This window comes from Gossypium hirsutum, chromosome D11, assembly GCF_007990345.1.
Source record: "Gossypium hirsutum isolate 1008001.06 chromosome D11, Gossypium_hirsutum_v2.1, whole genome shotgun sequence".
NCBI classification, from domain to species: domain Eukaryota; kingdom Viridiplantae; phylum Streptophyta; class Magnoliopsida; order Malvales; family Malvaceae; genus Gossypium; species Gossypium hirsutum.
Window position 1 is genome coordinate 12,932,058 of NC_053447.1, and position 20,286 is coordinate 12,952,343.

The 20,286-nt window shown below is 33.4% G+C and overlaps 3 protein-coding genes across 11 annotated transcripts; 2 read left to right on the forward strand and 1 right to left on the reverse strand.

Annotated features, from left to right (window-relative positions):
• Window positions 1–627: 627 nt before the first annotated feature.
• LOC107922883 (auxin-induced protein AUX28) lies at window positions 628–3,356 on the forward strand. Its single transcript, XM_016853088.2, has 5 exons — window positions 628–1,475; window positions 2,202–2,419; window positions 2,507–2,645; window positions 2,842–2,903; window positions 3,060–3,356. Exons 1-5 carry the CDS (start codon window positions 1,225–1,227, stop codon window positions 3,095–3,097), a joined length of 708 nt encoding a protein of 235 aa, XP_016708577.1. The 5' UTR covers window positions 628–1,224; the 3' UTR covers window positions 3,098–3,356.
• A 976-nt stretch (window positions 3,357–4,332) lies between these two features.
• On the reverse strand, window positions 4,333–11,314 carry LOC107924552 (putative uridine kinase C227.14). Of its 9 annotated transcripts, none has more exons than XM_041106099.1 (14): window positions 10,787–11,310; window positions 9,896–9,954; window positions 8,857–8,905; window positions 8,580–8,713; window positions 8,428–8,471; window positions 7,544–7,621; window positions 6,810–7,011; window positions 6,690–6,720; window positions 6,552–6,610; window positions 6,267–6,340; window positions 5,533–5,619; window positions 4,840–4,901; window positions 4,690–4,727; window positions 4,333–4,596 (listed from the first exon to the last, which is right to left on the reverse strand). In XM_041106099.1, the coding sequence occupies exons 1-14, from the start codon at window positions 10,815–10,817 to the stop codon at window positions 4,501–4,503; spliced, it is 1,044 nt and encodes a 347-aa protein (XP_040962033.1). In that variant the 5' UTR covers window positions 10,818–11,310; the 3' UTR covers window positions 4,333–4,500. The 9 variants fall into 9 exon arrangements, with proteins under 9 accessions (XP_040962033.1, XP_040962035.1, XP_040962034.1 ...); XM_041106101.1 differs by having other exon boundaries at window positions 4,699–4,727; window positions 10,787–11,305; XM_041106100.1 differs by having other exon boundaries at window positions 6,810–7,002; window positions 10,787–11,294.
• Window positions 11,315–13,218: 1,904 nt separating this feature from the next.
• On the forward strand, window positions 13,219–16,691 carry LOC107923169 (cleavage stimulating factor 64). Its single transcript, XM_016853386.2, has 6 exons — window positions 13,219–13,552; window positions 13,645–13,740; window positions 14,976–15,158; window positions 15,251–15,696; window positions 15,790–15,911; window positions 16,459–16,691. Exons 1-4 carry the CDS (start codon window positions 13,412–13,414, stop codon window positions 15,374–15,376), a joined length of 546 nt encoding a protein of 181 aa, XP_016708875.1. The 5' UTR covers window positions 13,219–13,411; the 3' UTR covers window positions 15,377–15,696; window positions 15,790–15,911; window positions 16,459–16,691.
• Window positions 16,692–20,286: the final 3,595 nt, after the last annotated feature.

The window sequence follows — 20,286 nt, forward strand, 5'->3', positions numbered from 1 at the left end:
ATGTTTAGGGATTTCATTAAGAGTTCGAATTAATATTTACGTACTCAACTCAACGTGGGAAAAATAATTAGAACAAGTTATAGAGGAAAACAGGGAAGTGGGGATACCCTGCACCGGCGCACATGGGATCGGGTTAGAGAAATAGGCGACACATAACACAAGCATAAGCAAACAACTTCACATGGCCACTTTCTGGGTCCCTTTTACATTTCCCCCTCCACTGAATCTAATCACATGCTTTTTCTTACACTCGGGTCCCACTTTTCCAACCAATCACTGAGAATAATGTTTATTTGAAAGTTTACTCATATCTAAATTAGAATGAATCCAATAATTACGTATTTTTATTTGGAAATTCCCCTTTTTATTATCCGTTTTCTTAGCAATAATGTATGCGTATTTTGAATGCATTTGATGTTTGTGTTTTTACATTGAATTCAAACACTAGTTATTGTTTGAAAAAGGATGCTACTACCGATTAAATTTCTTAATAAAAATTCAGATACATTAAGAATAGGGATGGAAATGAAATGACGTGCATGCCTTTGCCATATATAGTAAGAATCCAGTTGATAGTAGGCTGTCAAATTATTAATTGCGGGTGTTTGTTTTTGCCTTTTCCAAGGCAGTCTAAATTAAAGCACGCACGAGTCTGCCTAACAAAACCTTTCATGCCCATGTTTCTATTCAATACCTTTTTTTAAGTTCTAATTGCTACAGCAGATCTCATTTTCGTGTTGCTATTTCTATATGTAAGACTCCATTTCAATATGATTCCTTTTTTTCTCATAACTAACCCTAAATATTACAAATTAGGGAACTAATTAGTTAGCTTAAGAGACTAAGGGTATGAAACAACCATTTGATTTTACTTGGTGAAATTTTGTATGCTATGAGCTAACGGAACAGCAAGTGAGGAGAATCCAGGTGAGAGGCATTGACACGTGTGATATGGGAGTTGGGTTTAGGAAAAAGTAGAAACCGACAATCCACCGCTCCGTATATTAATCCACACTGGAAAGGCCCGACACTCTCCTCTTCCGCCATCGTCGCTCTTAGCCTTTTACTCTTTTACTTTACTCCTTGTAGTACTCTCGACAATATAACCCCCCCCCCCCAACCCTTTTTTTTTCCTTTAATTCAAAGCCACAAAGCCAACTCAAAACCCACAAAAGCCAAAGCCTAGGTACACAGAAACTACAAAAAGAAATAGAGAAAGAAGGTATGGAAGTAGGGGTGAAGATGGGGATGAAAGGAGGAGGAGATGAAGTGGGAGGTAAGGAGAAGGAGAAAATGGGGTATGAAGAGACAGAGCTGAGGCTAGGGTTGCCTGGTGATGGTGAGGTTGTAAGGAAGAGAGACTTCTCCCACACTGTTGATTTGAAGCTTAACCTTATTTCCACCTCTCCAACTGATGACAAGGACAAAAATATTGTCCCTTCTCACCTTGATCCTGCTAAGCCTCCACCTGCCAAGTATGTTCTTCCTTTTTCTGCAAATGAAATAGTGTTGTTTGGCTTTTGCTTTGTAGTTTGTATTTCCTGGGAAATATAGTTTTAGGATGATTAGGGTTATTGCATGCTTACATAGAGAGAAACAAAAGAGTGTTTTCCCCCACTGTAACTTTTTTAATTAGTTATGTGTATAGTTTCATTGTGAAGTTAGACATTTTATTTTTTCATTTTGAAATGATGAGGTGTGGTGGAGTACATAAAAGGATAAAACAAGGAGGACCGCATTAAATTTATTATTATCTATTGAGTTCTCATGGAATAGTATGTATTGAATAGAAATATGGAATTCCACTAGCAGTACATTCAACTTTTGCTGAGCAAAACAACTCTTCATTTCTAGCTAGCTTCTATTTCTTGCAAACTATTTAGAGTTGAATGCTGAAAGCATGCAGATCCATATTAAACCTCCAATCTTATAATTTATATACAAATGATATACACCTCCATCTAATATTATTGATGATATATATATAAACTCAAAACCAAAGTTTAATTTCATTCAAAATATACACGTAGAGAAGGTGAGCAATATATTAAGGTTTATCTTAATTTTTCATTAATTACTCATCACAGAAATAAAATTTGCCCTCACTATTTTCCTAGCCCCAATTTTGAAACTGAATAGTGAATATAAACAGTTTAATTAATGAAAAATCATCCATATTTAATATATATTATTATATATAGGGCTCAAGTTGTGGGATGGCCACCGGTCCGGTCATTCCGAAAGAACATGTTAGCCACCCAAAAGAGCAGCGCCAGCGAGGACAGTGGTGAGAAGGCCGCCTTTGTGAAGGTTAGCATGGACGGCGCACCCTATCTCCGGAAAGTGGACCTGAGGATGTACAAAACTTACCAACAACTCTCCGATGCTCTAGCTAAAATGTTCAGTTCTTTCACTATTGGTACATATATCATTTTAACCTTGTTTTATTTTTCATGTATATATGCTTTGTATTAATTAATTGTTGTTGGTTTACATAAATATGAAGGAAATTGTGGAAGCCAAGGGTTATTGAAGGATTTCATGAATGAGAGTAAGCTAATGGATCTGCTTAATGGCTCTGATTATGTTCCAACCTATGAAGACAAAGATGGTGATTGGATGCTTGTTGGTGATGTCCCTTGGGAGTATGCTTCTCTCTACCTAATCATCTCTTCAACCACTCTTACTGCTTTGCTTTTACTTAATTTTCAATCATTTTTCCCCAATCAAAAAAACTCTTTTAATGACCGTATGTAATTCACAATAAATAGATGTTACAGACAATCTTTCATCATTGCCTTTTAAAATCTATTTAACATTACTTTTTTCCCTTTGAATCAGGATGTTTATTGAATCATGTAAGAGGTTGCGCATCATGAAAGGAACCGAAGCAATTGGGCTAGGTTAGTATTTTCTTGAGCACTTCATAGAGATAGAAGAAAACTATTGTAGTTTAAATAAACACCCTTCTCCTAGTTTTGTGTATTTGTTATATAATAAAGAACCTTCCTCAGTTAATTAAAGAGTTATAACCAAATGGACATGTATATTGATTTCAGCACCAAGAGCTATGGAGAAATGCAAGAATAGAAGCTGAAGGTGATAGCTGGCATGATGAAAGCAAAGCCAGCAGCAGATGGATATTGAGCAGGTTGACTTTGTTACTATTATATTATTATTGTTATATGAGAGTGATTTGGTGTTAAACTTAAAAGAAGTATTTGTTACGGACAAAAACAATAATGGATGTTAGTGTATGTGGTGGATCCGGAAAACACTTTGTTATGTTTAGTTGTTACTATTAATCATGACTTGCTTGTTAGAAAATAAATGAATATTAGAACAGTTATTATAAATAATGTATCTGCTTGTAGTTATTGAAAAAAAAATCTGTTTATTTTTTTATTATTTACTTTCCTACTGTTGATTGAGGGTAGGGTTGAGAAATTAAAATTGGGAGGAACTCACTAAAAAGGAAGGGTATCCAATAGGGTTTAATTTGGTAGTGGGAAGGGGACAACACCATATGGCCATTTACTTACTTTATTCATGTCCATTTCTTAAGGTCAGCTCTGCTGATATATATATTTGTGCCATTATATATGGATATGATGAAGATGAAAAAGATTGCTGTCTGTCCCACCCAATGCAAGAAGTAGTTTTTGACGTTTATTGTTTAGCTGGATTTAACAACACAAGTGGGAAAATCAAGTTAGTAGCACAGGGAAGGGGGGGAATGTTTTACGCGAAAACGAAGCTATGGGTAAATTGGAGAGGGACTTTGTAAAGCATTTGACGGTGTGTGAGTTAGGGCTTAAGTCTTGGGAGGAAGTGAAGTGGTGGTCCCTTATGTTGGTTCAATGCATGCATGGGGTCTCAATTTGGCCATTGTCACGGCTGTTGCTGCATGCCCTTTTCTCTCTCTCTCTAATATTATATATATATATGAGCTTATGTAATTGACAAGTTGGATCAACTACCCTTTCTCTCTCTTTTAGTATCTTGGATCTGACACATCTGCTGAATTCCATGCATTTCCATTGATGTAAAAGTTATTAACAAAATTCCAACTCCATCGGGAATCCTTGGGAAGAGCCGCATAATATTTCTTTTAACTAACAAATTTATATATAATTATTCCTTTTAGATAGTTCTGGAATTGGATATAATAAGACATACTGACAAATGACCATTTATTTTCTACAAAAATTAGTATCAACATGAGAAAACCTCCATAACGAGGTTTCGTTTTGTCATACATTAATGCCGGAAATTAGAAATAATAAATAAAGCAAAATGGTTAACCACGATCCCTGGTCGGCAATTGTCATATAGTCAGTCAAGTCGTTTTCATTAAACCGAAACAACAGTGAAAGTACATAAAATTTTAATTTCCAACACTGTCCCAAGACACTATTATTGAAGCCATCTTTCCAACTCAAATCATACATTTTCCCCTCATCTCCCATTACTCAAAATGTAATATTTCATCAGGTTTAATTATCTTTGGAAGAAGTCAATAGACTTGATCACTAAGTCAGCATTTTTCTTTGATTTCATTATAAATTCCGCATTGGGTCGGTCATTGTAGTCTATCTGCATAATACAGAAAATAGGTAAAAGGATTAGAAACAAAACTATAATAAACATTACCTACAATTCTAATCTCATTTACAACAACTTTTTCACCTCACTTACCCGCCATTGAGCAACATCAGGGGGCTTTCCTGTTATAGAACAGGGAAACAAAATCAGAACTCTTAAACTCATAATCTTTAATTCTTATATAACTACATATCAGAGATGCCTGCTTAAATTTTAAGCAAAAGGACCTTTTACCTGTTGATATATGCCTTTTTAGAACCCGTTGCATTGCCGTCTCAAGGTCAACATCAATGAACCTTGCACAGAAGAAGATCAACAGAATTCTTTTCATATGCTTGTCCCAACCACAGAAATGTAGTATATTATGTTTTATGAAAATAGCAAGCATGCATGTTAAGCATGAAGCTACTTCTCTTTGGTTTTTATCAGAAAACGGAAAAAATAGAACACAGATTGTTAAACTAGTTCCCAAGCCAAGGTTGATCTTTGAGATCTGAACCGTATTTGAGGTATATAGACAAGGGAACCAAAAAATGTAATAAAATTTAACATATATATGAAAACCAAATTGAAGGCAGTCAACATTAGAAAGTACTAAGGTAATAAATATGTGTTTAATCTGTTAGGTGTTAGTTAATGCATTAGCTTCTTTCTGTTCATGTTGATGTAATTGCCATTGGGTTGGTGAGAGAGCTGCTGACTAGGATAATTGCTAGTGTTGGCTAGACACTTTCTCAACTCTAATTGTTAGTGTCGGCTCGTCCCTTTATAGATAAGAGGTTTTGAAATAAAAACAAGTAGACCTCTTTTCCTAGTTTTCTCTCATCTGTAACCGTCACCTTCATCCTCACTTCTTGCTTTCTGAGTCATCCATGGCTTATCCATCAAAAAGAATAAACTATAAAGTAGGTAGAGGACAATGCTTACCACTTCTCATCAAATATAGATGATACCTCCTTCCAAACCCCTTCATCAGACAATAGATAATTTCCTTCTACTATGACCACTTTATGCCTGCAAAAAGGGGAAAAAATGTTCTAATTATTCACCAACCACCAACTAAAAACTCAACCTATTGACTATCTACATGCCTGTTACTACATTTGGAAATTAAGCCATTCCCTGTTCCTACATGAAAGATAATCGAAGTGAGCAAAACAGCCAAATACAAAGATCAACTTTCATTGAGAAAAGTGATCTCAGGATATACTCCATTCTCCACATATATTATCCGAGTATGCCATTTTGTGTCAACTCAGCCTGCAATAGTCATTTTGTTTAGCACTATATTTCCATCTTTTCTCCAATCTCCAATTACTGTTTTTATCCAAAAAAGGCCACAGGTCTAGTCAGATGATTAATCTCACTTTTCATCTAATTATACAATTTAGTATCCCAAAAATTCTCACCAAACAAACAAACAAGAAAAGAAATAACTAACATAAAAACAAACATGTGTTCTTATACACATTTCCAAACCAAGAAGAAAAAATTACAAGGTAGGATATAACATTTGCAGAAGTTGATAGAAAGCATACAATATTACATAAAAGTTCGCAGCCAGCTACATTCAACTCTAAAATCATAATTTTACTCTGTATCACTTTATCAACATTAAGGAGTTGCTGATTTGAATAGAATAAATGGCGTGGGTAACTTACTGAAGGCTCACAAAGATATCATCTTCAATAGGATCTCCAATACCATGGGCAAATGATGGTGCATAAACAGAACCCTGAGACATTTATTCTTATTAGAATAAAATCACAATTGTTGCAAGCTTAAAAGAAAATCTCCATCTACATGTATCTCTAATTATCTAAATCTCCAACAATTCATACATCTGGATTTGAAAGAAAAAAAAAGCCTAAAAAATAACTATATATATGCCTCCATTTCAAGCCAAATCAATGTTTGTTTTCGTTAAAAGGACAATAGCTACCAACCTGTTTCCTTAGACTCTTGAGGCAATTAAGCAGTAGCACAGGGTCAAAAGTCCAAGGAGCTGATTCATCAATGGAAGGATCATCGATTTACTTTCTAACAAACAGGAGTCTGGAGAAACATTAAACAGAAAAGCTAACCTCCCCTTCTTGCATGTATTTCTTCTGGATTCTAAAATGAAGTTACTATAGTTAGAATCACAAACTTCCAAGAAAAATTCAACTATTACACTTGAAAGTTATAAACAGAGGAAGCTTAACCTCCATTGCATCTAGTTGGGAACGATATAGATGGAATCCATCCATCGGAACAACTATAGCCACATCTGGAGGCACAACTTGAGGATCAGACGTACAAGCCCTTTGGAACCAGAACTTGTTTATGCGCTGTGTAACTTCAGAAGCTAGAGTGCTTTTCCCAGAACCAGGAGGCCCAGCTAAACCGACAATATGCCTGCATGACCTCCAAGTTTTAGATTTTATAAGAAGAGATACAGAAAAGGTTGTAGAGAACTGAGATAAGGCGAAAAGAAACAGCACTTGTCACAGGAATGCCAACCCAACAGTCGGTTAAACACTTTTAAATTAGGGTTACGAACCATTTGTGGAAACTCTGTCTTGCAAGGTAGGAGTATCATATGGAAGGGTCATAAAAGCATGAAACGTGTGCATGTACAGCCCCGAAAGAAATTTTACAAGTGAAAAAGTGTAATCTATAGTATCTGAACTACTTTGAGAAACTACCTCTCTGCCTAAATTTTTCTATATGGTAAAATATATATGCAATTTTTGCCACAAAAAGAATAGACTAGGAGTCCATACTGTAATTGGTATTATCTTTACTTCATTTTGATAAGTAATAGATTTTTAAACACATTATAATAGGAATGCAAGATCCTTCTACTTTAATATAGGCCAAATCAACAAACAGCAATGACCAGTAATTTAGGATAAGAAAGCATAAATATTCCTAGATTCAAGAAAGTGGAACTTACTTTGTATTAGGATTTGATGCTACTGATGATGTAGGAAGAATACGTTCAGCCAAAATATCAAAAACCTCATCCATAGAACTTCAAAGGAAAGAAGCAAATTTATCATAAATATGGAAAGAAATAAAGGATAAAAAGAACAAGCAAACAAGTAAAACTATTCAAAGACCAGATAGCATACGACCATATTTTGCTCTATAACCAACAATAAGAGGACGTGTAAATTCAGTAACATATTAGCAAAACACTTTCACTGAGGTTCTCCAGCTCTTCATTTCCTTAAAGAAACATGTACAACACATACACGGCAAACATGGGTCTTGACATCTCACCCTCAAAATATATGAAAAATTTGAAAAAATATATATTTGTTCCCAGCACATACCCTCACTTCCAAGTTAAAGTAACAAAACTTTCACACCTATCCACATTTGGATGAGATGAAAAGAACTAAATAATTTCTAAATTCATCATAATGGTTCAGATACCCCGAGTGTAGCACACTAAACTTATTCAATAAGACAAAATTCTTGTTAGAGAGATTCCACCAAAACCGACGTAAAATAAGCAATGAAGAATAACATGTGGCTTGAGCAGCCATAGAAAATTTGATTTGGCAACTGTGTCTGTACATGCTTCTACTTTAAACGAGACAAAAGCACCAAAGAAAGAGCAATAGACTGCGGGTTATGCTAGCCAAGTCTAATATAACCAAATATTGAAGAAAGACATTTTAATCCCAAACAATAACATATATTAACGATACAGCAGAGTGCTATAGCTTCGTTGTGTTGCACCGACAGATGCCATAAACAAATGGAATGAGAATATTACGTAATGATTCCCGCATGTTCATATATTTTTTCAAACGTCTAAAGATACAATACCTGGCCTCTAAAACCGGAATTTCTCTCTTTTGACTACATTTAACCTGCAAAAGAGAACATTAAGCTCAAATTGAAACCATAAGACATTACATTGGAAGAAGGAATGGGAATAAATTTTTTTTTTAAAATGAAGCTTTCAGTAAGAATTTAACCTTCACCGAGTTCCCCTTGTGAGCAAGAGAACATGGCCGAGCTAATAAACGCTGTTCAGTTCTTGAATTCAAAGAAATAGACACCAGATGTTGATCCCATGAAGGAAGCTTAACTCTCTTGAACAGCAAAGACTCTGGATAATAATAAACGTACTCGATAAATATGGAGAATAGTTTAAAACAATAAAAGGGCAAAATGATCGGAGCAAATTCTAAGATGTAAAAGGATCGTGGAAATTGTAAAAAGTATAAAACAAAGAGAAAAGGAGAGGAAAACCTGTTGAGGGACAGAAGTAGTGTAGTGTAGTAGTGGAAATTGAAGAAATCTCCATAGACGGAACCCCAAAGCAAAGATGGAGAGTGAGAGATGTTAGGGTTTAGAATTCAAAGCCTAGAAAAGATCGATGGGAAAGGAATCTGAAATCAAATGCAAATTGAAACTTAATTTGAATGGGGGTGACCCCAATGGAAACAGTTGAGGAGAACAAAACACGTGGTATTTCGGAGGAAGTTCTGCTGTTGCCTGCGTTGTCTTTTGTTCACTTCAGTTGTCAGACCGAGTAGGTTTGCTTGCAAAAACCGATCCCAACCAATATGTTTGGACGGCTTAAATTAAAAAAACTAATGGAATCAAAATCTTTTCTTTTTTTATATATAAAAATAAATATTTCATATTTAAAATAGTAAAAAGAAATAAAATATTATATAAAATTATTACTTTTTAGAAATATTTTTAAAAAATTACAATTTAGTTACTCTAAAATAGCGCGTTCATGTTTTTATTAATTTAAATTTTTTTGTCAATTTAATTACACTATTTAAGATATTTGTTAGAATTGGCTATTGCTGTTAAAATTTTCGTTAATTCGCTAATGGACTACTAATGTAACACATTAGTTCATTAAATGATTGAGACATGATATTTTTTTGACTTTTAACTAAAACTGGTTAGCTTTATGCGCCCATTTTTCTATCCATTTAAAAGTGATTTGACAATTAATATAAATTTAATGATTAAAAGATGAGAAAATTTAAATAGAAAGTTAAAACAAATTTTTTTATAAAGTTAAAAAGCCAAAAAAATTTGTCATACCTGTTTAAAAATCATAAAATAAAACTATTTTATCAAAATAAATCTAAAAATCCAAAACCACAAATTAATATAAAAAAAGCTTTGAAAAAGGAAGTACAATTTTTCCAAACACCATTATTGTTTTTATAAACTTTTTAACAATGTTTCCTAAAGATTCAGCGAATTAAGTAGTCACATGTATCGGTTGCAATAAAATATGATCGTAAGTTTAACAATATTATACCTTCAGCTGTTGAATTTGCAGTCTCATAGCAACATCTCCAGATGCATCTTCATTTACCACTGCCTACAATACATTAGTTCAAATCTTTCAATAAATATGACATCCAAAATTTAAAAACTATATACATTAACTAGAATTTGACTAACTGATTAAGAGGTTAAAAGAAATAAATTTCTTTTAACAAAAAGTTGTATTTTTAAATATATATACATGAAAAAAAACTTGGTATCACTCTACCTTTTTAACTAAATGGGTTCCACAACACAAAACTCCTATTATTAGTATACAAGTATAGATTATGTAGTCTAAACAGGCTCAAAGGCTAGCATCGGTTCCCGTTGGGAACAGAAAATGAAACAAAGGATTTCAGGAAATCACATGAATGACGAGTAAGCTATGCATTGAATTAAAAGTAGCTAAGCAAAGATCTCATGCATTGTTCTTAATAAATTTAGCCCGCTGTGCAAACTTCAATGTACTTAGTGTCTCCAATGAACAACTGCAGAAAATGCCCAAAAGTTCGAACTTGAACAGTTCCAATAAAACCAAATTAATTTTTAAAACAATTTATAACCATGAACAGTCTCTATATCCTTTGTTTTTCTTTTATCGGTTCTTCACCACATAGTAAATAGGCTCACTCTCATATAAGAATCAAACAAACAACTTACACCACAGTTCCAAATCTCAATCAAATAGAGACTAAAGGAAGAATTAACTAAAAGAAACCACAAAACCAATATGAAGAGACTTTTTAACAGATGAAAGTGGAAGAGTAGCAAAGCAAATCCAGAATATAGGTTTGATCAGATAATACAATTCGAAATTAATGAAAGACCCAGAAAATCTAATCAAATGGGAAGTAATAGGAGGAGTAAAAAAAAAAGAAACCTTTCGGCAGTGGCGAGATTGGTGGGCACATCGTCGGTGCAAGCGAATTGCAATGCTGAAACAACTACTTGCCTGTTTCCCTTCTCCATTTCTTTTATCTCGATTCTCAATCCCCAAACCACAGCCACCGAGTAGAGTAAAGCAAAGCAGTAATCTAGAATTTTCCCTGAAAATTCTAATCGAAAGCAGTAAGCCAAAATTTTGAAAGTGAAAATGTAAAAAAATGGGTATAGAGCTCCTCTAAAGAACCAGAGAAAAGAAACTTTTTTGGGGGAGAAGGCAGGTTAAAATGGGAAATTATCAGCCAAACGGACTTTTGGCTGAAGAAATAGAGAAATTTTTAACTTCTCCATCAGCCAAAAAGCACTTCTCAGCTGGTGGAAAAAATTTTGAAACGATGGCCGTTCTTCTTTGCTTTTAAGAGAAAAGCACTTTTTGTTGCAAAAGCCCGTTTAAAAAGCAGAGGAGAACGGGGCCTAAATAGTGACACTCGCCAAAGCTCTCTCCATGTAAACAACCTTGTGTGAAACCCCTCCAATTGCCTTTTTTCCACAACCTTACATCTACATTTTTTAATTCCGATTTAATGGCTTGAGGCTTGAGGTTATGTTTTTGTCATTAAAATAATTTAAAATTTTAATAAAATATAAATCACAGTTGGTTTATTATATGCATCAACCACGTTGAATCTTATTTTTCCTCATAATCGTCCTATCATTATCGATCTTTGACAATTAAGTCCAAGTCAGTATGTACGCTTAGTTATTTAGTATATTGTTGGAGTGGAAAGAATATTAGATTGGTTAGAATAGATGAAAATTGAAAAAATATAGTTAATTGGTAAAAAAAAAAAAATTGGATAAAATGGGTAAAAAGTTTGTTTTAGATTTTCTTTCCAGCTATGAGATTTACTTTTTTTTTTGTTTAATATCTTAATTTTATATTAAATTTTTTTATTAAAGTGACTTTAAATTTTAAACAAGGAAAAGAAAAAGGTGTTGGTGATATTTAAAAAGTGATTATAAATTTTATAGTGATATATAGTTGCGTTAAATTTAATAATGTGTATATACTGCAACTTGCAAGAAGTTATATACATCTATATTTATATTACTCTTTATGTACTTGTTTACATATATCTATCGTTAGCTTATACATAATCTATTTTATAAGTACGGGCTAGAAGCACCCAGAAATAAATAATAATAAAAACACTACTCATGGATTGTATTAGCCTTATTCTAGAATCCTTAATGGTAGGTAGAATTTGTATATAAAATTTAGAGTATATTTGTAGGAGTAATTGAATAAAATTAGAGTAATAATTATACTTTGTTATAATTACAAAGAATTGTAATTCTTTAGATGTGTTTTAATGACAAAGTTTAATTATATTGTAATTCTCTATGTCATGTTTGGTAGTACATATCGTAATTACATAATTGATTCGAGTAAAACTAAAAATTTTACTTGAGGCTCGGCCCATTTAAAAAGCAAGTCTTATTTTCTTTTTCAAGTTCACTTTTTGGACCTTTTTTATTCAAATCTTCTCACTTTTAGAGTAAGCCTTTACACTATGTTTGGTTGGAGCCAATACACCCCTAATCGGTGGGGCCCACTTAAGACGCCTCTATGCCGTTGTTTGGTTCATGGTTTTTCTATTACGCCTGTAATACAATACTAACCTAATCGGTGAAATCCACCGATTTCTAATACACCCCATTTGCTCAGATTAGGCGCCGCATAGGTTTACCATCCCTGTTATACCCTCCCATCTGCTTCCCCGTTTCTCTTCTGTTCCTTCTAGCCTCTGCCGATTTCCTTGTTGGTAAGTTAATACCTCCAGATTTGTTTCACTCTGCTGATTCTGCATGTAATCGGTTTCCCCTTTTCTGATTACAACTTCTTCTTCATCGCACTGTGCCCGAATTTGGTCATTTACAGGTTAGTGTTTTGGGTTTTTAAGCTTTCCATTCCTCCTAATTTATTCCTCTTCTTGGTTGCCTTGCCTGCGCCTAGTTATCGCCATTTCTGCTTCTTTCCAGGCTCCACTCAAGGCTTCAATTTATTTCAAAGGAAATCCATATTCATTACAGGTCAACTAAACCTTCAATTTACAAGCCATATGTAATCATGTTTCCTTTTTTTTTTAATTTTGGGTCTCTGCAAGATTTGTTCTTTTGGGGTTTTGAATTCTTTTTATTGTTATGTTTAGTTAATCCTTGAATTTATGTTGTTTAGAGATGGTGAATTTAACAGAAGTAATATAGTTGATGTCAGTATTCATGTCTGTGGAAGAAATGATTAGAAGAGTTAATTATAACAAGAGAAATGGAAATAAGGTATAATTCACTGCGTTAAAAACAGTACCTTTTCGTTGAACAAAACTCCACCAGTAGGGTTATCTTTGTCTTCAAGTCTGGATTGTTTTCTATCTCAAGAATCTTTAAGGCTGGGAAGTCAACAGTATAATCTTCATGGAAAAATCCAATGAGTTTCTGAAGATCTTTCAATTTGAGGGAGTTCAATCGAGGGAAGCAAATTAATCCTCTGTTTTAGAATGCTTCTTCGATCTGCTCCTCCAGCCCGTTGCAAAAGTCATTTCAAACAACTGGAATTCCTCATATGCATCAGCAGCCACCAATGCAACCACAGGCACGACTTTTATCAGCACCGAATTTCCATCATCAGCATGCCCCACAAATGGGTCCTAGTGTTGGTTTCCAACACCCTGGTGCTCAGCATCTTTCACAGCCGATGTTCCATGTAAGTAAAAAGTTACAATTTGGAAGTCAGTCTTGGGTGTCTCCTTCATAACATATTCTGCAATAATTTCTCTTATTTTTTGAATTACTCAGTCAGGTAATAGACCTCCTAGCCTTGGACCTTCGTTTCCACAAGGGCAGCCACCGCGTGCAAATCAGCTGCCAGCTCAATTAACGTATCAAAATCAGGTATGTGCAAATTTTAGTTGTTTGATGTGTATTGGCTTTATCACTTAGTGGACCATTCTAATTGGGTTGATTATTAAAAAAAATGAGCTCATGTTTTTTATCACGCTACTGGTCTAAGTGGCAGGCTGTAAACATTCCATAGTTTACCTTGTGTGTGTACTAGATTATTTTTTGTCTCTCTGAAAAAGTCTGACAAATGTCTGCCTTGTTATTCACACCACTGCTAACAGATTGTTGAACTGATTGGCTTCGGGCTTCATTAAAATTGTGAAAATCTGTTTTTGAGTCCCTTTTCCTTGATAATTCTTGTACATGTAGATGAAAACACAATTGCAAGTTAGAAGTGCACACAATTGTGATTGCAATAGCAGTTAGGTGGAATTTATGTACTTCAAGGTGGAGAAATGTCTGATTACATGTGGTATCTCTTCCACTGCACGCATGTCAATAAGGGAAAATATATTTGTAGCTACCATTGAGCAGTGTTTGCTGTCTTTGAATAATTAAATTCGTTCAGCTAGCTATGTAAGTTAGAGTTCTGGCTCAGGCTAGAGTAATTATAATCCATTGAATGAGGTGAAGAAAGGTTATGAGTTTGTAACTGGTCTTGATTTAATAAAAGGTAAAGCTTTAATAACTGAATTAAATTATCCTTAACATGCAAGATGGGATCATTGTTTTCAAGTTTGCTCTTTAGTTGCTTTTACATTTGTGTGCAAGTAGTTAAATTATTTTCTTTTTCTTTTTTTTTAGTTATTGTTTTTGTTACATTATCCCACCAAATGCAAAAAGAAATAAGAAAAGTGTTTTGGATACCAATTAAAAAAGGTACTTCTGAAAGAATAAAGGTTTATAATAACATTATAAGGAAGCATGATTTTAGTTTTGCATGGGGCTAAAAGATATGGATTAATGTTAAATTTAAAGTTACTTATATTTAATCAAATATGGTTTGTTTTTTACTATAAGTCATTTTTAATCAAATATGGTTTATTTTTTACTATTCAACTTTATTTATGTAGTAGTTTTTGAGTAATCAAAGAGCAAATAATGAGATCTTAATGAGGAAAGTTACATATTAACTGGAGTTTTAATCTCCTGCACTTGATTTTCAATTTTTAGTTGAAACTAAAGTTCCATCTCTAATGTAATAGTATCCTGTGGGAAATGTCTATGGCTTAATAGACTCTGCCAATTGACAACATCTTTTGTATGTGTTATGGTTATTCTTTCAGGCAGGAGCCTTGCATTTAGGATCCGAGTTTGGCAACCAAGTAGGGGGTTCGATGCAGGCAGATAGAGGATCTTCGTGGACACATAGTCAACCAGATAATTCAGCACTAACTCAGTTGCAAGGACCCTCACCATTGGTTTCCAGTCAGATGGTTCCAGGAAATCAGCCCCCTCGTCCAGCATCGGTGATTATCCAAACTTTGAGTTTCATACAAGCAAATAGAATTAGTCAGTAGTTTGAGTGGTTCCATTAACAGTTTCCATTGGCTCTTTATAGTTGACTCCTGAGATGGAGAAGGCGTTACTTCAGCAGGTGATGAGCCTCACTCCGGAACAGATTAATCTCTTGCCTACAGAGCAAAGGAATCAAGTGCTTCAGCTCCAGCAAATTCTGCGCCAATGACAAGACTTTACTTCAGCTATGTTTGCATGCCATATACTGATAAAAAAGGACAAATCTCAGCTGACTAAAATTGATTGATTTGCTGCTTTAATACAGCTGCTAATTCAGCATTCATCTCCTTTGAGCCTGCCTTGTTTATATATTTGTAGGTTGATAGCTTCTGAAAGTTGAATTCTAGGGGCAGATTTGTAGGTTTATGTACTAACAACGAAAGGAGCTTGAGTGCATTGTGGGGGAAGCTTGCTGCCGAGATACTGATGCAAAACTGGGATATTGCTCTTGAAGAACTTAATCGTTTGAAAGAAATAATCGATTCCAAGGTTTTGGTTATATCCCCATTGATTATTCGGTTTTTATTTTGACAATTTGCTTTCCAATTATTCGTTACTCATTTATTGGTCTTTTTGCTGCAGAGCTTCTCATCACCTTTGAACCAAGTTCAGAGTAGAATATGGCTTATGCATTGGAGCCTCTTTATCTTTTTCAACCATGACAATGGAAGAACACAGATCATTGACCTATTTAATCAAGACAAGTATGTCACTTTAACAACTAAACTTAAGGTTTCCATGTTTTGTTACTGATGTTGTTAGTTGCATCATTTGTGTGGTAGTCACATCTGTGCTTATTTGTTCTTTGTGCATTTTCCTGTCTTTTTATGCCATGACTTACTTCTGTTTCAAGATCCTGCTATGTTCACATGCTTCGATTTTGATTGTGTTGGAATGGAACATGTTTAGAAACTATGTGGATTTCTTTTATCATTTGCATGGTTTTTTTAATATGAAAAGTTAATGCACTGCCTGCCATGTAATTTGCAAAATGTTTGTTCAAAGATTTGAGGCTAAAGTAGGTGATATCTTCGCATTGACAAAGAAAGTATGTGTCCCATAAAGAACTGCAATCAAACCAAAAACAAAGAAAGTAGTGTTAAACCTCTAATGAACATGTCTAGAAGTGTGTATATGGTATATGCCCCATGTTTTGAAGTCTTTACTCTTTAGCATGTCTAAGAGAATGTGTATAGTATTTGCATGTTGAATTTTATATAAGCAAATTAAGTGATCAGTTTACTAATGCAGGGAAGAAGTAGATGAGTTGTGCCGAACATTGGAAGAGAAAGAGGACAGTTCATGTATTGCCTCAGATCAGTTTTCTTGTATCACAATATAATGAACTTTGCTAAACAAGTTATGCGTGCAATTTAGTTGGAGAGGTTTTTTGTTAGGTCATGTAAGACTTTTGTTGGTTAAACTATTAGAAATTCAAGAGCAAATTGGGTCCTCTAATATAAAAATGAGCAATTTAGTCCTTATATAATTCGTTTTGAAGCAAACAAGTAACTTTTGAATAGTTTTAATATTTTTCTTATCTAAATGCTCGTGGAAAAAATTGAAAATAAACATGTCTAAAAGTTTAATCATAAAAAATCCATCTTTCTACAGAAAATATAACAAAAAAAAGTTAAAATAAACGAAGAAAACAACATTGAAGACCAAAATTGCTGCAAGTCAAATCTAGAAACAAAAATGAAATTGAATACATAATTCATTACTGGGAAACAGAATACATAATTGGGAATATGAAGAAAAACCCTAATTCATTATATTGTTAAGTAAATTTAACTTGGGTTGCTGATGGTAAAGTAACAATCATAAAATCATTATTCAAAGTCAAGTTCAAATATTTTAATATTTGATAGAAGAAATTGATGAAGTTTGTTGATACAATCATAAGAATATTTAATTTTATTAAATTATATATTTTTGTTAAATTATATTTAATAATAATAATTTTATAGTATTATATATTATGATTTTAGTAAATTCATATAAGAATATTTAATACTAAGAATTTTATTAAATTATATATTTTTGTTAAATTATATTTAATAATAATTATTTTAAATTATATTTTATAATATTATATATTATAATTTTAATAAATTCATATATTTTATCAAATTATATAATATAAAAAAATATATTTAATAATAATTATGTTAAAATATGATTAAATTATTTATTATTTATATTAATAATCTTATTAAAATTTAATAACAATAACAATAATCAGTTACCTAAACAAATTTATGCTAAGGGTATTCTAGTCATTTTAGTTTTTTCCATTATGCTATTACACCTCTATTCCATTCAACCAAACACAAGATTACTATTACGCCTCTATTCCATTACATTCAACCAAACAGTTGATTTGCTATTACACCTCTAATCCAATACACCTCTATTCCATTACACCTCTAATCCAATACACCTCTAATCCAATACAGCGAACCAAACGTGCCCTTAAATTTGAGTGAACAACTTAAACTATACTATGAATATGTTTCGGTAGTTAATATAGGCAAAGAATTGCTGAGTCTGCAAGAATTGGACTTGGCCTGGATTGGGCCACATAATATCTGTACCCGGTGAGCCCTTGGGTTCTGTTAGAATCAAGTCGTGCTCTTAGTTTTGATAATGGTTCTTGGATGGGTAAATTTCCGTATAAAAATTTGGCTTTGTTGTGGCATGATTGGCCACTCGGGATTAGATTGTCAATTTATTAATATATGGTAGCCCAATACGTAAAGTAAAATTGATCTTATTTCTATAACTTCCAACATTTTATGTAACTAAAATGTTAATGGTGAGCATCTATCTTACTTCAATTGCACTAAAAAAAATTAATTATGACTTAAAAAACAATTTTTGTTATTCACATTTAAAATATGTTTTTGAATATTTTATAAATCTTTGAAATGCTATAAGTCTTTTAGAATATTTTGAAAATATTTGATCATTAACTAATTTAGTTAATAAAAAATTATTAAACATTATCAATCAAAACTAATAAACACTACACCAAAACCGGTTATTAGCGGCATTTAATAAAAAAAACGCTACAAAAAATATAGCATTAGCGGCGAACTAAAATAAACGCCGCAAAATGCCATCAATAGCGGCGCTTTTAGGAAAGCGCCGCAAAAGAGCTAAGTGAACGATGCCGTTTTTTGTTTGGATTCAGAGATATTAGTGGCGATTTTAAAAAAACGCCGCAGAAGACAGGAATTAACGGTGCTTTTAGGAAGCGCCGCGAATGAGTTCAGTTCAACGATGTCGTTTTCCTGTTAAGCTTTTAAACATTTGTGGCCCTTTCTTAGAAACACTGCAATATGCAAGAATTACCGGCGTTTGGTCATAAACGCCGCAAAAACTGTTAAGAAAAACGCTGTCGTTTTCAGTTTAGGTTTTGGGGACTTTAGTGGCGCTTAATGAAAAACGCCGCTATAGTCAAGAATTAGCGGCGCTTTATCATAAGCGCCGCAAGACTGTTAAGAAAAAGTTGCCGTTTTTCATTTATCTTTTCGAGACATTAGTGGCGATTTTTGAAAAATGCCGTAGTAGCAAAGCTTTAGTGGCGCTTTATCAGAAGTGCTGCAAAACTGTTAAGAAAACAATGTCGTTTTCAATTTAGGTTTTAAAGACTTTAGTAGCGCTTGTCTAAAAACGCCACCAAATATAGGAATTAGCGGCGATTTCTGAAAAGCGCCGCAAAGGAGTTAAGCCAAACGACGCCGTTTGCTTGTTGAGCTTTTGTGACATTGGTGGCGCTTTCGTAGAAACGCCGCAAACTGTGAAGAATTAGCGGCGCTTTAACATAAGTGCCGCAATACTATTAAGCAAACGAAGTCGTTTATTATTTAGCATTTAGGGCCTTTAGTGGCGCTAGTTTAAAAACGCCGTAAACTGTTAAGGAAATGATGTCGTTTTTATATAGCTTTTAGCGACTTTAGTGGCGCTTAATAGTAAACGCCGCAATAGTCAGGAATTAGTGGTGTTTTCTCGGAAAGCACCGCAAAAGAGTTAAGTGAGACGACGCCGTTTCCATGTTCAGCTTCTCAAAAATTGGTGGCGCTTTTATAGAAACGCCGGAATAGTCAACCAATACTGGCGCTTTTGTTTAAAATGCCGCAAAAAGTTTTAGTCTTTTGTTTTTGAACTTTAGAGGCATTATCAGTTTAGGGGTTATGTTTATTGTTTATTTTTTAATGGAAGGGGTTTACACTTTATAGTTTATATATATGCTATGAATTAGGGTTTAGGGTTTATAATTTATATATGTTTTTTTAATTTAGGGTTTAAAGGATATGTGTTAGGGGTTTATGGATATGGTTTAAGGATTGAGGTTAAGGGTTTAGGGTTTAGGGGTCAAGGGTTAAGGGTTAAGGGCTAGGGTTAGGGGTTTATGGGTTTATAGTTAATATTTTATGATTCAATATGTTTAGGGGATACGGGTTAAAGGTTACGAGTTAGGGGTTTATGATTTATAAGTTTTGCATTTAGAGGTTTATAGTTTATATATTTATGTTCTACGATTCAAGGTTTAAAGGATATGGGTTAGAGGCTTATGGATTATGGTTTAAGGGTTGGGGTTAAAGGTTTATGGGTTTAGGGTTAGGGTTTATGAGTTTAGGGGTTTATAGTTAATGTTTTACGATTCAATATGTTTAGGGGATATGGGTTAAGGGTTTAGGCATTATAGTTAATTTATGGTTTACGGTTTAAGGGTTGGGGCCTAGGGTTTAGGGGTCTACGGTTTAATGTTTAGGGTATGTGATCTAGGGTTGTACCTTTACTGTATATGGTTTTGTAGGATATAAGGGTTATAATGGTTTATAGGATTTAGATACTGAAATTTTAAGTAACAAAATTTAAATAGAATTATTTAAAATTTAAATTTGCTAAATAATAGAATTATACAAATTTTTAGATACCGAAATTAAATTAATTTTTAATAGCAGATAAAATGCCTTCCATCATAATTCAAATTTAAAATCGAACAATATTTCAATTTGTAAAAATTTAACAATTAAAAATAATGGCATATTAATGTATCAAATGTAAAAT